This window comes from Stegodyphus dumicola, chromosome X2 (assembly GCF_044657685.1).
Source record: "Stegodyphus dumicola isolate Sdum_Otavi_A_Nest chromosome X2, ASM4465768v1".
Taxonomy (NCBI): Eukaryota; Metazoa; Arthropoda; class Arachnida; order Araneae; family Eresidae; genus Stegodyphus; species Stegodyphus dumicola.
The window spans coordinates 41,227,796-41,240,769 of record NC_140781.1 but is presented as its reverse complement, the minus strand read 5'-3'; the positions used below and the strand labels follow the sequence as shown (position 1 = coordinate 41,240,769).

Sequence of the window (12,974 nt, the reverse complement as noted above, 5' to 3'; positions counted from 1 at the left end):
CCATGTGAAACCAAAAGTTTTGGAGCAGAAATTTAGAAAAGAACCACACATTTTAATAGTCTAAGCAATTATAACAGTCTAAGCACTTTCTAATATTTCTAAGCAATGACAGAAATATATATTCTAATGGCAGGTAACTGTAGGGCCCACTATAACACACCAATTTTAAAATTAATTAAACATGAATTTATTTGATGGCATGTTTTAGAGCTTATGGATAATGTATGATTCAAAAGTAGATTTTCTACAATTTCTTTTTAAAGATTTGATCATAACCAATAAGCAAAGGGAATTCTGCATCAATGAAACTACATCATTTACAGTTTACATCATTCTACCAAAGAAAAACATTGCATGTATGATGAAAATCTTACATGCAATGTTTTTTATTGAAATACTACTGAAATATTTTCAGCAAACAAAAACCACAGGCACACACTACAATTCAGCACCAACTATGGATAAGCGTGATATCAGAAAATATTATTAGTTTTCTGCTATATTTTTTTTTGTAATTCTTGATTTAGTTTTTATAAAGAATAACTAAGTTAATTGCTGTTTATCTGTTTTTCTTTTCCATTTTGAAAAACTGATTAAGATCTGAGACCCCTTTTTATGGAATAACATTCTGTGAAGTATTTTCAGTTACAGGATTCTAGCAACAAAATAAGTTAATGGCCATCTTATTTGAACATAAAACAATAGCAATACAAGATGAAAAATTATGAGAAGCAATTTAAGATTTTCATATGTTATATCCATGAATTGTAACTGTTGATATCTGACTAAATAAAGAGTAGTTTCTTCTTTCAAACTTCTGCCAGTATGGTTGGCAGAAGTTTGGTAGAGTCTTTGGTAAATTTCATGACGGAAAGAACTTCATAACAGTTTAAGGTATTTTACATATTTCAGTGCCTACAAAAATATACCTGCTTTTATATGTGAAATGCAATTTTTCAGTATCTTACATAATTTTAAATACCATAATTTCCAGAAGAAACACTGTGGCATTTACGTGTTTAAAACTTAAATTTTCAGCGAGTGCGGCATTTGCAGCAATTCCACTTTTTGTTTAATGGACATCAAAACATGGTTTCGCTTTGTAGATCCTTTGGCAACTCCAGAATTGGAAACTCCTTTTGACATAATCGAAAGTTCAACCTTAGTTTTTATAAAATTGCTGTAATAATAACAGTCTGCAAAAAATAATAAGCTGGATAAAATTAGAAGATTAGGGAGCAGTGCAGTCTGCTACATTTATTGAAATGCCTTAGAATCAGTACACATAATTTTAGCCTAGCTAAAAAGCATCAGTTATACATTATCTGCTGTGTATCACAAGATTGGCAATGAAAGCCAAGTTGTTTCGCTAAATTTTGTCTTCATCCTATTGCATACTGAATTGAGCCTGAATTGTATTAGTTTAGTTATTTACTATACCTATGTTTATTTCTTGCACATGCTTCAAACTAATCCGAGTCCTGAATAAACTCCCCCATATACTTAAGGCTTTATCTAGGGCTGGCGTACGATACCGCTTGGTGCAGTCACTACAGGTCCTAAATTCTGCTACAAAGTGCTTTCCTAAGTTCTAAATTTTCACCGTTCCTAAACTTTGGATCCCAGTGCTTTCCCTAAATCATAAAAACTTCTCATGACTTTTTTGCCGCTCGGTTCTTCCCCAAATTCCAAAAATTTCGTCTTCCCTAAATCTGCTGTCCGGTGCAAACATATTCTACTGCCGCTTCTGGTTTTATGGTGAATAACATATTGGTTATTCTTAATTAAAACAGCACTAAGTGTAATCTTTTGGCCTATTAATTTCATGAACAAAACATATGAAAAGAAATTTTTGTTGAATTTTTCCTCCTCAACATTTCTTAGAGCACTTAAAAATCTATAATCATTGTCAAGCATAATGTTAGCATAAAAGGTTGTCATACTCTAGTTATTCAATTAATACTATAAAAAAAAGTTTAGATATTACAGCATGAGTTATTACTGAAGCAATGTATTGATAAACATGCGGTGATGAAAGTAAAATATAATAGATAATGACTCGCCAGGTCGGCATCAGGGATATAAAATAGTTTTCAGTTTGAGATGTATGCCAAGTAGATCCTCAGCTAAGGAGCCAAATTATTAATCTTACAAATTTATGCTTATATGATTGTTTTTCCGTAACGAGGTATTTTATTTAGTGCCTAAGTGAAATTAAAAATCAGAATTTTTAAATGGAAATCTCCACATGTTTTATTATGGAAGAAAATATCAAATGCGCATGTGTAAAGCATTAATGAAAAAGAATGTTTCTAGCTTTGAGGTCCAGATTTTAGATCACTCCGGATAATGGACGTCCAGATTTCGGACTTTGTACTGTAGTGAAGAATCAGATTTGGATGGCTTCGTTTGATGTACAGTTTACTATAATTCCTTTGTAAGTAAAATTTAAAATTTTCTTTTGTCATCCAAAATTAATATCTCATTGTTGCAACATTTTTTATAATATAGTATGACAAATATGGACTTCTTTAGTGGGTTGAATATATTAAGTATATTCATGAACATAAATATATTTTCAACATTTCTCACATTCAATTTATTTTTGAGTTATAGTTTCACGTCATGAATTTTTCTTAACTGATATGTCATATATCAGGACATACGTCAAGATTTTGCATCTATATGGTCCATGACGATGTCACACGTGATTTAATCTATTGCATCCTTTCTGCGTAATTTTAGTTTTTTCCACCATTTTTCTTGAGTGCGGAGTTTACGCTGATGCGGCCTTTCTTCTGGAAATTATGGTATATGCTTTTAATAAGAAATAGACTGTTTTCATAATTTTAGATTGAAATTTCTTCTTCCATTCAATTCATCTGGCCTTTCTAATTTTTAAGCTTTCCTCTGGAAATTCAAAAGTATGTCTAAAATTTCAAAGGGCCTCAAGACGTTTGACTATATAGAAAATATACTTAAATACTTTAAATGCAACACAAAATAAATAACTCAATACATTATTGGTTATGTATTACATTAAACTCAACTCATACTTACATCTTGATCACTGGAATTTTCAGAGGCTTTCTTTTTCCAGACATTAGAACTAGAAATACCAAGATTTTCCCAACTCTTCTGATGAGCTTCAGATCTTCTATCAGGTACTTCAAACTTTTCTGCCTCTGCTGAAAATTACAAACAAGCAGTTTTTGAATAAAAATTTTATTTAAAATAAATACTACCATACAACATTTTTAATTTAATGTTGTTAGCTCTCAATTCTGATAGCACACTTCCTTAATTAAAAAGAAAATTCAACTTTCTATTGTATTATATTTAAATGCCAAATGAATGTAAAATTTTGCTGTTTATTAAATGTGCCCTGCATCTTTAGCCATCATTCTTAGTTTAGTCACAATGATGATCTCACAATAATAATGACAAATACATTTGTTTTTAAATCTATACATGTGTTTGTTATTAACAGTTAATGACAAGGAACAGATGCAACATGTAATACAAGAGGAGGAAAATGACAACTTGAAAGAAGAAAGTATTATAAGCAGTTACTAAAATTAAACTGGAATATTTGATTATGGCAGAATACATTAAGGGTATTTGCCTAAGGCAAGGTTTCTAAAACTATGGTACATTACATTATTTTTGACGGTAAAAAGTAAAATGACACGCTTTTAAGATTTTATTCCAATCTCTATTATTCAGAATACATATACATGTTTTCCAATTTTGGTGCCCTTTCCCTAAACTGCATACAGCAACAGCCTTCCTGGCATATGCTAGTTACATGCTAGTTTTTATAATATAGTATGAGTATGACAAATATGGACTTCTTTAGTGGGTAAATATAAGTATATTCATGAATGTAAATATATTTTCAACATTTCTCACATTCAATTTATTTTTGAGTTATAGTCTCATGTCATGAACTTTTCTTAACTGATATGTTATACATCAGGACATACAGTGGATGGACAAAAATATGGAAACACCTTGTGAAATGCATGTTTGAAAAGAAAGATTGATTTTAATGAAATATGTAGGTGGCGCTGGCGTTTTTGACTACTGACGCCACCTATACAACTTCGTAAATGTGCTAAACAGTTCAGTTGTTGTCGGAGTACTGTTATGTGAGGTTGTCATTGCATTATGTCAGAGTTAACAGACTTCGAACGTGGGCAAATTGTTGGAGCACGTATGGTAGGTGCTTCCGTAAGCAAGGTAGCCGAGGTGTTTAGTGTTTCAAGAGGTACTGTATCGAAGATTTATTCCGCATATTTGAAAAGTGGAAAAACATCATCTGCTAAATCACAGCGCGGACGAAAGTGTGTCCTGAGTGATCGTGACAGACGATCATTAAGGGCAATTGTGACGAAAAATAAGAAGACCACAGCTGCAAAAGTTACTGCTGAAATGAATGTTGTGTTACCGAACCCTGTGAGTACCAAAACAATTAGAAGGGAGCTTCATAAACAAGGAATTGCTGGCCGTGTTGCAATTGAGAAGCCACTCATCAGTGATGCTAATGCCCGTAACAGGAAAAGGTGGTGTTTAACCCTTTGCGGCATGGTGGGTCAATATATGTCCCACCTAATTAATATTTATTTTCTCAGTTAGCTATTTCCGTTAGAAATTTTCTAATCTTTTAAAAAAAATCTATTTTAGTTATTATTTTTCTCAGTAGATGTCACTACAATACCAGGGCTTAAGTTTATAAGCAAAAAATATTCAAAATAGGATCACAAGAGTGATATCCATGTATCTCGCATTTTTCAATATTTAAAAAATTTTGGTATACAATTTATGATATGTATGATTCTTTTTAATATTCAAAGGTATTTTATTTTCAAAAATCTGAATTGGATTCAATATTTTATAACATTAATTTTGCAGTTGAAATAAGTGGGTTAAAATTTGTCCCACCACACACTTGAATTTCCGCTCAATAGATGGCAGCACTCACGATTATTTTTTCTTTTCTTTTTTGCATCTATTTTTTTTCGTGATTGCGCGCACTTTTACATCCGTTGTATTGCTCTGATGTGCTAAAATGTCTAGAAAAAAATTAACAACTCAAGAAGCTTTAAATCTTTTTGCTGAATTGCCATCCGATTTTGACTCAAATGCTTCAGATGTCAGTTCTGATTCTTATGAAATTGAAATCCAAGAGAGAATAACTGAGGTTGAAGTTATTGCTGAAGAAGAAAGGGAAGTAGCTATAATTTGTTTCACTTTTAAAAGACACAGACCCATCTATGCATGTGGCACTGTAAATATGAATCGGAAGTATCTACCCACAAATATATGTCAAGAGAATATATAATATTAGCGATGATTTAATTTATTGTACAAAATGGAAGGATAAAAGATCCATTTCTATCCTGTCTTGCTTGGAAAAGTCAACTGAAATAAAAGAAATTGATAGAAAAGAACGAGATGGAAAGACCAAAAAAAGTACTGTGCCCAAACAGCATTATTTCATACAATAAGAACATGGGATATGTCGACTGATTGATCAACTGAAAGGACTATATGAAATATACCGCAAAAGCAAGAAATGGTGGCACATGATTTTTTTGTTTTACTTTTTAAATGCGAGTATATTTAACGCATTTATTCTATTTAAGTTTGTTCGCGAACCCAATCATGATGTAAACACAATGAAAGATTTTCTTCTCTCAGTTATAGAAGGTCTAACGGCACTTGCAGGCAAGAAAGAGCAGAAAAGAAAACTGAAATCCCCAGTTCAAATAAAAACTAAAACCCCCTTTCGTACAACCAGAAAAGAGACTAAAAAATGTAAGTCATACGCCAAAGAGAAAGAGCAGGAGAAGATGTGCATATTGCAGCACATCGAAAGAAGAACGACGAACATTTTGGATGTGTGAAACATGTGAAGTGCCTCTATGTTTACAAAAGAATGAAACAACATGTTCTTCAAAGTTTCATGAAAAATGACTTTTTTTCAATTTTAATCATATATAAATGTTTTTGAATCAAGTGCCAATATTAATATTTTATTTAGTATCATATGTACGTGTATCAAATTTTAATCTTAAAATAATATTCAAGAAAATATTTTCTTTTGTGCCTAAAATTTAAAAATATTAAATATATATATGCAAAATGTGCATATGCAAAATTTTACAAGTCATGCATATATGCAATAAGTACGAAATGCATTTTAGTGTGTTTATTAAGAATATTTTAGAATGCACGCTTTATTTTGTTTATTCATTCCCCATATGATTTTTTTTTTCCTGCTATACACCAATATGCTATAAGACATGTGCTAGTTGCATGGTGGGACAAACGGTATCCCACCTTCCCCCGTAAAAAATAAAAGCGCAGAATTTTTTTCAAGCCTTAAAGGCACTTAAGTAAGTTCATCTGACTTATTCTAAGGCATTTTTTTAAAGATTAAAATATATTTTAAATATGCGTGTCGCAAAGGGTTAAGTCATAAAGCCTGGACTATAGACTAGTGGAAGCGAGTAATATGGTCTGACGAGTCTTCTTTCACATTGTTTCCCACTTCTGGCCGAGTTTACGTCTGGAGAACGCCATCTCAAGCCTATAATACAGACTGCTTGTTGCCAAGAGTGAAACATGGCGGGGGTTCTGTTATGTTTTGGGCAGCCATATCGTGGTTCTCTGCTAGCCCCATGATAACTGTGTCAGGGCACATGACTGCCAAGACTTATGTGAACATTTTGGCTGATCAAGTTCATCCCATGGTACAAACTTTGTTCCCCGATGGTGATGGTGTCTTCCAAGACGACAATGACCCTGTTCACACAGCTCACATTGTCCAGGACTGGTTTGAGCACGAGGATGAGTTGTCCCATCTCCCCTGGCCACCACAGTCTCTAGATCTGAATATTATCGAACCTTTGTGGTCTACATTGGAACGGAAAGTGCGTTCTCGTTATCCACTGCCAACATCGTTATCTGAACTTGCCACCATTTTGCAGGAAGAATGGTATAATATTCTCTTAGCAAACATACAGGAACTATATTTATCCATTCCGAGAAGACTGCAAGCTGTTTTGGATGCCAACGGGTTTCCTACACCCTATTAAGCAAAGAAACATGTCTTTTTTAAAGGTGTTTCCATATTTTTGTCCAACCCCTGTAGGTCAAGATTTTGCATCTATATGGTCTATGACGATGTCCCGAGTTACTAATGATTATTCCCCACTGATCCAATACTAAAATAAGCAGTAGACATTTCCAAGAATTTAACTTGGTGAATCATAACTTTACTCCAATTTGTCTGTTCTCTTACTTTGTACACCGATAGCTAAACACATGTGCACAAACTTTGGCTACTACACACTCACACAGCAAAAAATAATCAGAGTTGGCCATGTCAAATTTTCATATATTTTATTTATTTACTTTTAAGGTCTAATACTGTTGTAATGGACAAATAGTTGGGGATAAAAAAAAATAATAATAATGAGGAAACAGCTGACAGAAGACACTGGCACAACTAGAATGACAATGACACAGAGCATAACTAACAAAGACATTCTTGAACCTTGAAAAGCATCCAGAAAATGAAATGCTACTGCTACAAAAAATACAATGAAAATTATTTGGAATGTAGATTTTCTTTTTTAGAACAAGGATGAAAATGACCCCAGGCTCAAGTGTGTTAACAATTTCAAATCACTCAACGCTACACCACCGCTTCTGTTATGGTTATTTTCAAAAAAACAATACCAGTTTAATAGGTAAAGTGCTTGGCCTTTTTAAATGAAAAAAAAAAAATCGAAATAAAAACTAACATGCAATTACTTCATTCCTTAATTACTATTGATGAGCAGACAGACAGAAAGAAGTACATGGATCACTAAAACATCGCCATGGGCAAAACTGGTATCGCCCCACTGCACTAACCATCTATGGAAGTGCACTCTCACGGGGCATGCTAAAGCCATGCTCGGGCATTTGTTTACATTGCAGCATTCATAATGGTTACATATTAAAGGTGCGTAATTTGCATTACAGACAACATTGACTAAGATATACTTTACACGGATACTTTGCAGTTGCATGGATAAATACAGTAATTACAATGGATAAATATGGTAAGTTACTTACAGATGTATATATATATTTCTTTTGTGTTTCGGTTTGGAGATTTGTTGGCAGGGGGGGGGAGAGTGATTAAGGTAATGTGGTTCGTTGTTTGTTTTGTTTTGTTTCACACGGTTCACAGTTTATAAGTTCATTCATGATACTGTTCATAGTTCAGCATAGTTTATGAATTCATTTCATGGTACATAGTATGTAGTACTGGTGTATCTGTTACACACTGCACAGTATGAAGTAGTTCATAGTTCATTTTTGAGTAGTATGAGAAAAGTCACAGTCGTCTCAATAAATGGAGTAATTTAAGTGTGTTTTCTAAAGGCACTCCTGTATAATATGAGGGTGAGAGTGGATATTCTTATTGTTGCATTTTCTGAACTTAGAGGATTATTATGGGTTGTAAGCTAAGGATGACACAGGTCCAGTCCTTGGCAGTATAGGAAATCAATATAATTTTTGATGTTTTGGAAAACTTTATGGTGCTTAATGATGAATCTTCTAAATTCTATTCCAGTATCGGAGGGATGGCAAATGTGCTGGGCTGATGTTAGAGGACACCGAAACATGTAATGTTCAGGGTTTCCGCTTTCCCTGAACATTACATGTTTCAGTGTCCACTAAAGTCCGCCCATCACATTCGCCATCCCACTGCACAAAGTGCAAAATCAAATATTATTGAAGAATTTTTAATATTACCTGCAGCCAAAGACACTGTGACATCTATTCCTGGCCCTACTCCTGCAGACAAGCTGAATGTTGTTTCTGTGTCGAAAGACAGTGTTTTATGAAGAATAAATGAAATTACAGTTCAAGGTCAAACAAACACTAATCAAAAATACAATGGGAAACTAAAGCAAATGCTTTGCGATTAAGTTCAATGAAAGGACAGATGCAATCAACTTTGCACAGTTGATGGCTTACATTTGATTTGAATGAGAACAAGTCATAAATGAAGAATTCTTATTCTGTCTCTTCAAAATCATAATACAAAGGATGGAATTTTTATTAAAATTAATGAGTTTATCACCAGCAATGAAATACACTGGAAAAAATGTATAAAAGTATTGCTAATAGTGAACGCTCAATCGCAGGTTTGTGATGGAGTTTTTGCCACAGAAAGTGCACTAGATGCACAGTTCACACACTGCAGCATACATTACAAAGCATTATCTACCAAATTAATATTCACAGGACTAAAGGCTGTTTTAGATGAATCTGTGAATATAATGATTTTTTGAATTTTATTAAAAGTTGGACAGGTAATTTATTACTGTTTACAATTTTATTCAATGAAATGTGTAGTAATCTCATTAACCACCTTTTACACACTTAACTGTGGTGGTTGTCAAGTAGAAAAGTTTTAAATAGATTCTTTGAATTATGGTCAGGGGTCCAAATATTTCTGACAGAATCTAAATCTGAGCTCCATTATTGTTATACTGATGAACTCTGGAACTCTGGCTATTTAGAGGATTCATCCCATATTTTTTTAATAATTTGTAAAAACAAATTAACTGAATTTTAGTTAATAAGCTTCTAACATAACTATCTTTACTCTACATGACAAAATAAATCAGGTTGTGAAACAAACTAGAATACCTAATCAAGGACATGGAAAGCAAGAAAGTTGTTTCTTTACTAACATTTGAAGATTTGCTCTTGGAAAATAATGTCACAAACTCAACAAACATGATATTATTATTATTTTTTTTTTTTTACTGAACAGGACTCATTACTAAATTTCATTTCTATTTTCCTGAAAACTTAGAAAATGAAAGTTGGATCAGAAATCCAATTTCTGTTTGACACTGTGCTGGATAATATTTCAGTTCAAGAAAGTGATCAATTTTCAGCTATTCCATGTGATAAACATTTTCCAAATGAGTTCAAGAAAGATAACTTAGCAATTTTTGATTAAAAAGAAAAGATGAGTGTACATATACTTCTAACAAAGCAATAAAATTTTTAATGCCTTTCAACTTATCATACCTTTACAAAACTGAATTTTCAGCCATTTTATTAATTAAAAATAAATACAAGACATGATTGCAACTTGAAGCTCACTTGAAATTGATGAAGATAAAATTCAACATACTAAAAGTGATTAAGACACAATAACATGCCGAATAAATACTAATTCAGAAGTCAAACAACAAAAATCAGCGTTATATTTTCAAAATTTTCACAGGACTAGTTTTGATGGTTTTACCGAACCACCATCCTCAGCTGCAAAACCGCAAATGAACAAGACAGGAAATAATGATTAGATAAGATAAGAAAGCCTGGACAAGATTAATTTAGGTACTGCCTCGTATTCATTAGCTAAATATTTAGTTTCTAGATTTTCAACTCTATTAGACAATAACATTTACACCATAAAAAATTCAATAGAGTTTGTAAAAAAGATTAAAAACATTTCTCCTAGAAATTTACTCATGGTTTCTTTTGATGTAAAATCATTAATCACCAATGTTCCAGTGGAGGGTGCATTAAGATGTCTAGAAACCAGACTTCATGAATTTCATTTCTCTTGCATCGAAATTGATGAGTTAATTTCTCTCACTCAAATCTGTTTGAAACAAACACATGTTGTTTCCCAAAATAAATATTACTAGCAAACTGAGGCATTAGCCATGGGAAGCCCCCTGTCCCATCCTGGCTGATATCTACATGCATTGTTATGAATCAAAATTGTTTGAAACTTTAAACTTCCCAGCATGGTTCCGCTACATAGACGATAATTTTACCCTGTTTGAAGGTAATAAAGATGATTTAAATAAAGTTCTTTCAACAATGAATTCTATTGATCCTGCTATTCAGTTCACTTTTGAACTTGAGACTTGCAATTCTCTTCCGTTTCTCAACATTCTGGTCACACGTAACACATCCAACTTCAGTACTACGGTTTACCGTAAACCTTCATCGGTTCGCCTTCCACCACACTTTAAATCGTGTCATCCAACTAAACAAAAGTTAGCTTCAATTTATTCCTATGTTTTCCGTGCTCTTCAGCTTTGCTCCTCCAAACTAGCCCTTGATGAAGAACTAAATTATTTAAAAGCAATAGCTATTGACAGGAGGGTTTCACCCAACATTATTAATAAAGCAGTTAAAAAATTCTCATCTCAACACACTAAAAGACACACTCTTGTTTTAGGAGATTATAAAAATTCTGTTGTCATTCCCTTCTTTTCATCAATTAGCTATAAAGTTGCACATATTTTACAGAAATTTAACTTTCGGGTTGTTTATTCTCCCACCAATAAAATTCCAAGTTCCATACTCAAGGACCTCATTCCGGATATGAATTCCTGGGGTATTTATAGGATTCCTTGCCAGTGTGGTTTAATTTACATTGGCCAAACTAAGAGAGCCTTAAAGTTTCACGTCAAGGAACATGACGCTGTTAGAAAAAAGGAAACACGGAAGTCTTCTGTTGCTCAACATTGTTGGTCCAAAAATCACACTTTCAATTTTTCTGCTGCCAAAATTATTCAAAAAACATCTTCCATTGGAGAACTGGATTTTCTAGAGGCATTTCACATTAAAAAAAATCTTTCTGTTCTAGTTAACGATCGTATTTCCAATCCATCTTTGCCTTCGGCCTTTAAAGAAATTATGTTTTAGTTCTGGTTTCACCAACAGATGGCACCACTTGCTTATTCTTGTCCAGGCTTTAATATAACGCTGATTTTTGTTTGACTTCTGAATTAATACTGAAAGTGGTTACAATAAAAGAGACTCCTTTATTGTTTTGATCCTCGTCTATACAAAATTTTCAAATTTGCTATTATGTACTATTATTCATTACTGCAATATATATTATATTTATAATTTATTATTATGTAAAAATTTCGCTTATGAATATAAATGAATAATATAAATGCAAAATGCTTTATTGTTCGATTATAAACACTCCATTCAGGATGCATTAATTTTTAATATGAAAACACTTTCATGATGGTACATATATTTTTATTCTCATTTATGTGTTTCTAAATTTAAATATTTTATGAACCCTTGGCACGAGGGAAAAACTGGCTCATATTTATAATGCACTAAATGAAAATCATGAAGATATCATGCAACCAGCCTAACAAAAGCCAGAAGTAGTTTTGAAGACAAAAAACAAATATTTTGCAGCTTTAGCCATGTGATTGCTTGTTTAAGGTGATGAATAAATTAATTCGTGTTTATAATTGAACAATAAAGCATTTTGAATTTATATTATTCATTTATATTCATAAGCAAAACTGTATTAATTGAATAATTATTAAGTCAAATGAGCATTCAAAATACCAGTGAATTTGATGACTGCATATCTGGGCAGATTTCTCAGCATATATTAGTTATTCCATCAGTGCCAGGAGCTATTTTAATATTCCATCATTTAATGATTTCCTACATTTCATTTGGCTACGTAAATTCAATAAATGAGTTAGCTACTGGGTTTGAATCTAAACGTTGACAACATCTGCAATAAATACTCGATCCACTTAACTCTTGTGAAATAGAAACTGTTTTTTGAGATAGTCAGCAAAAGTTACTGCTTTTTCAACATCTGAAAAAACAATCTTGGATGGTTCTATGAATGGCTCAGCACACTTTAGTTTGTTTTTAAGGTTCTCCACAAATTTCCAAAAAGAACCATCACTCAGTTCAATGTCCAGCTTCTTTTCTTCCATTTCTTGGTTTGAATTTTCTTAATTTGCTTAATGATGTGACCAAAATCTTTTTCCAAGGCAGGTTTTCATGTACACTGCCACTATCCGCGCAGTCCGTTTCTGGTGATCAAAAGAGCTCTAACTTCATGAAAAAGCTAGCCAAATGTGTTTCTGGTAACTTCTGGAGCT

At 32.7% G+C, this 12,974-nt stretch overlaps 1 protein-coding gene across 1 annotated transcript in view; it reads right to left on the bottom strand.

Moving 5' to 3' along the window:
- The window catches only part of LOC118201535 (uncharacterized), a 205,154-nt gene that overhangs the window by 151,770 nt on the left and 40,410 nt on the right, over positions 1 to 12,974 (bottom strand). Inside the window, exon 4 of the mRNA XM_085809493.1 lies at positions 3,061 to 3,188. Coding sequence (XP_085665619.1) covers positions 3,061 to 3,188 — 128 coding nt within the window. The remainder of the gene's footprint in view (positions 1 to 3,060; positions 3,189 to 12,974) is intronic.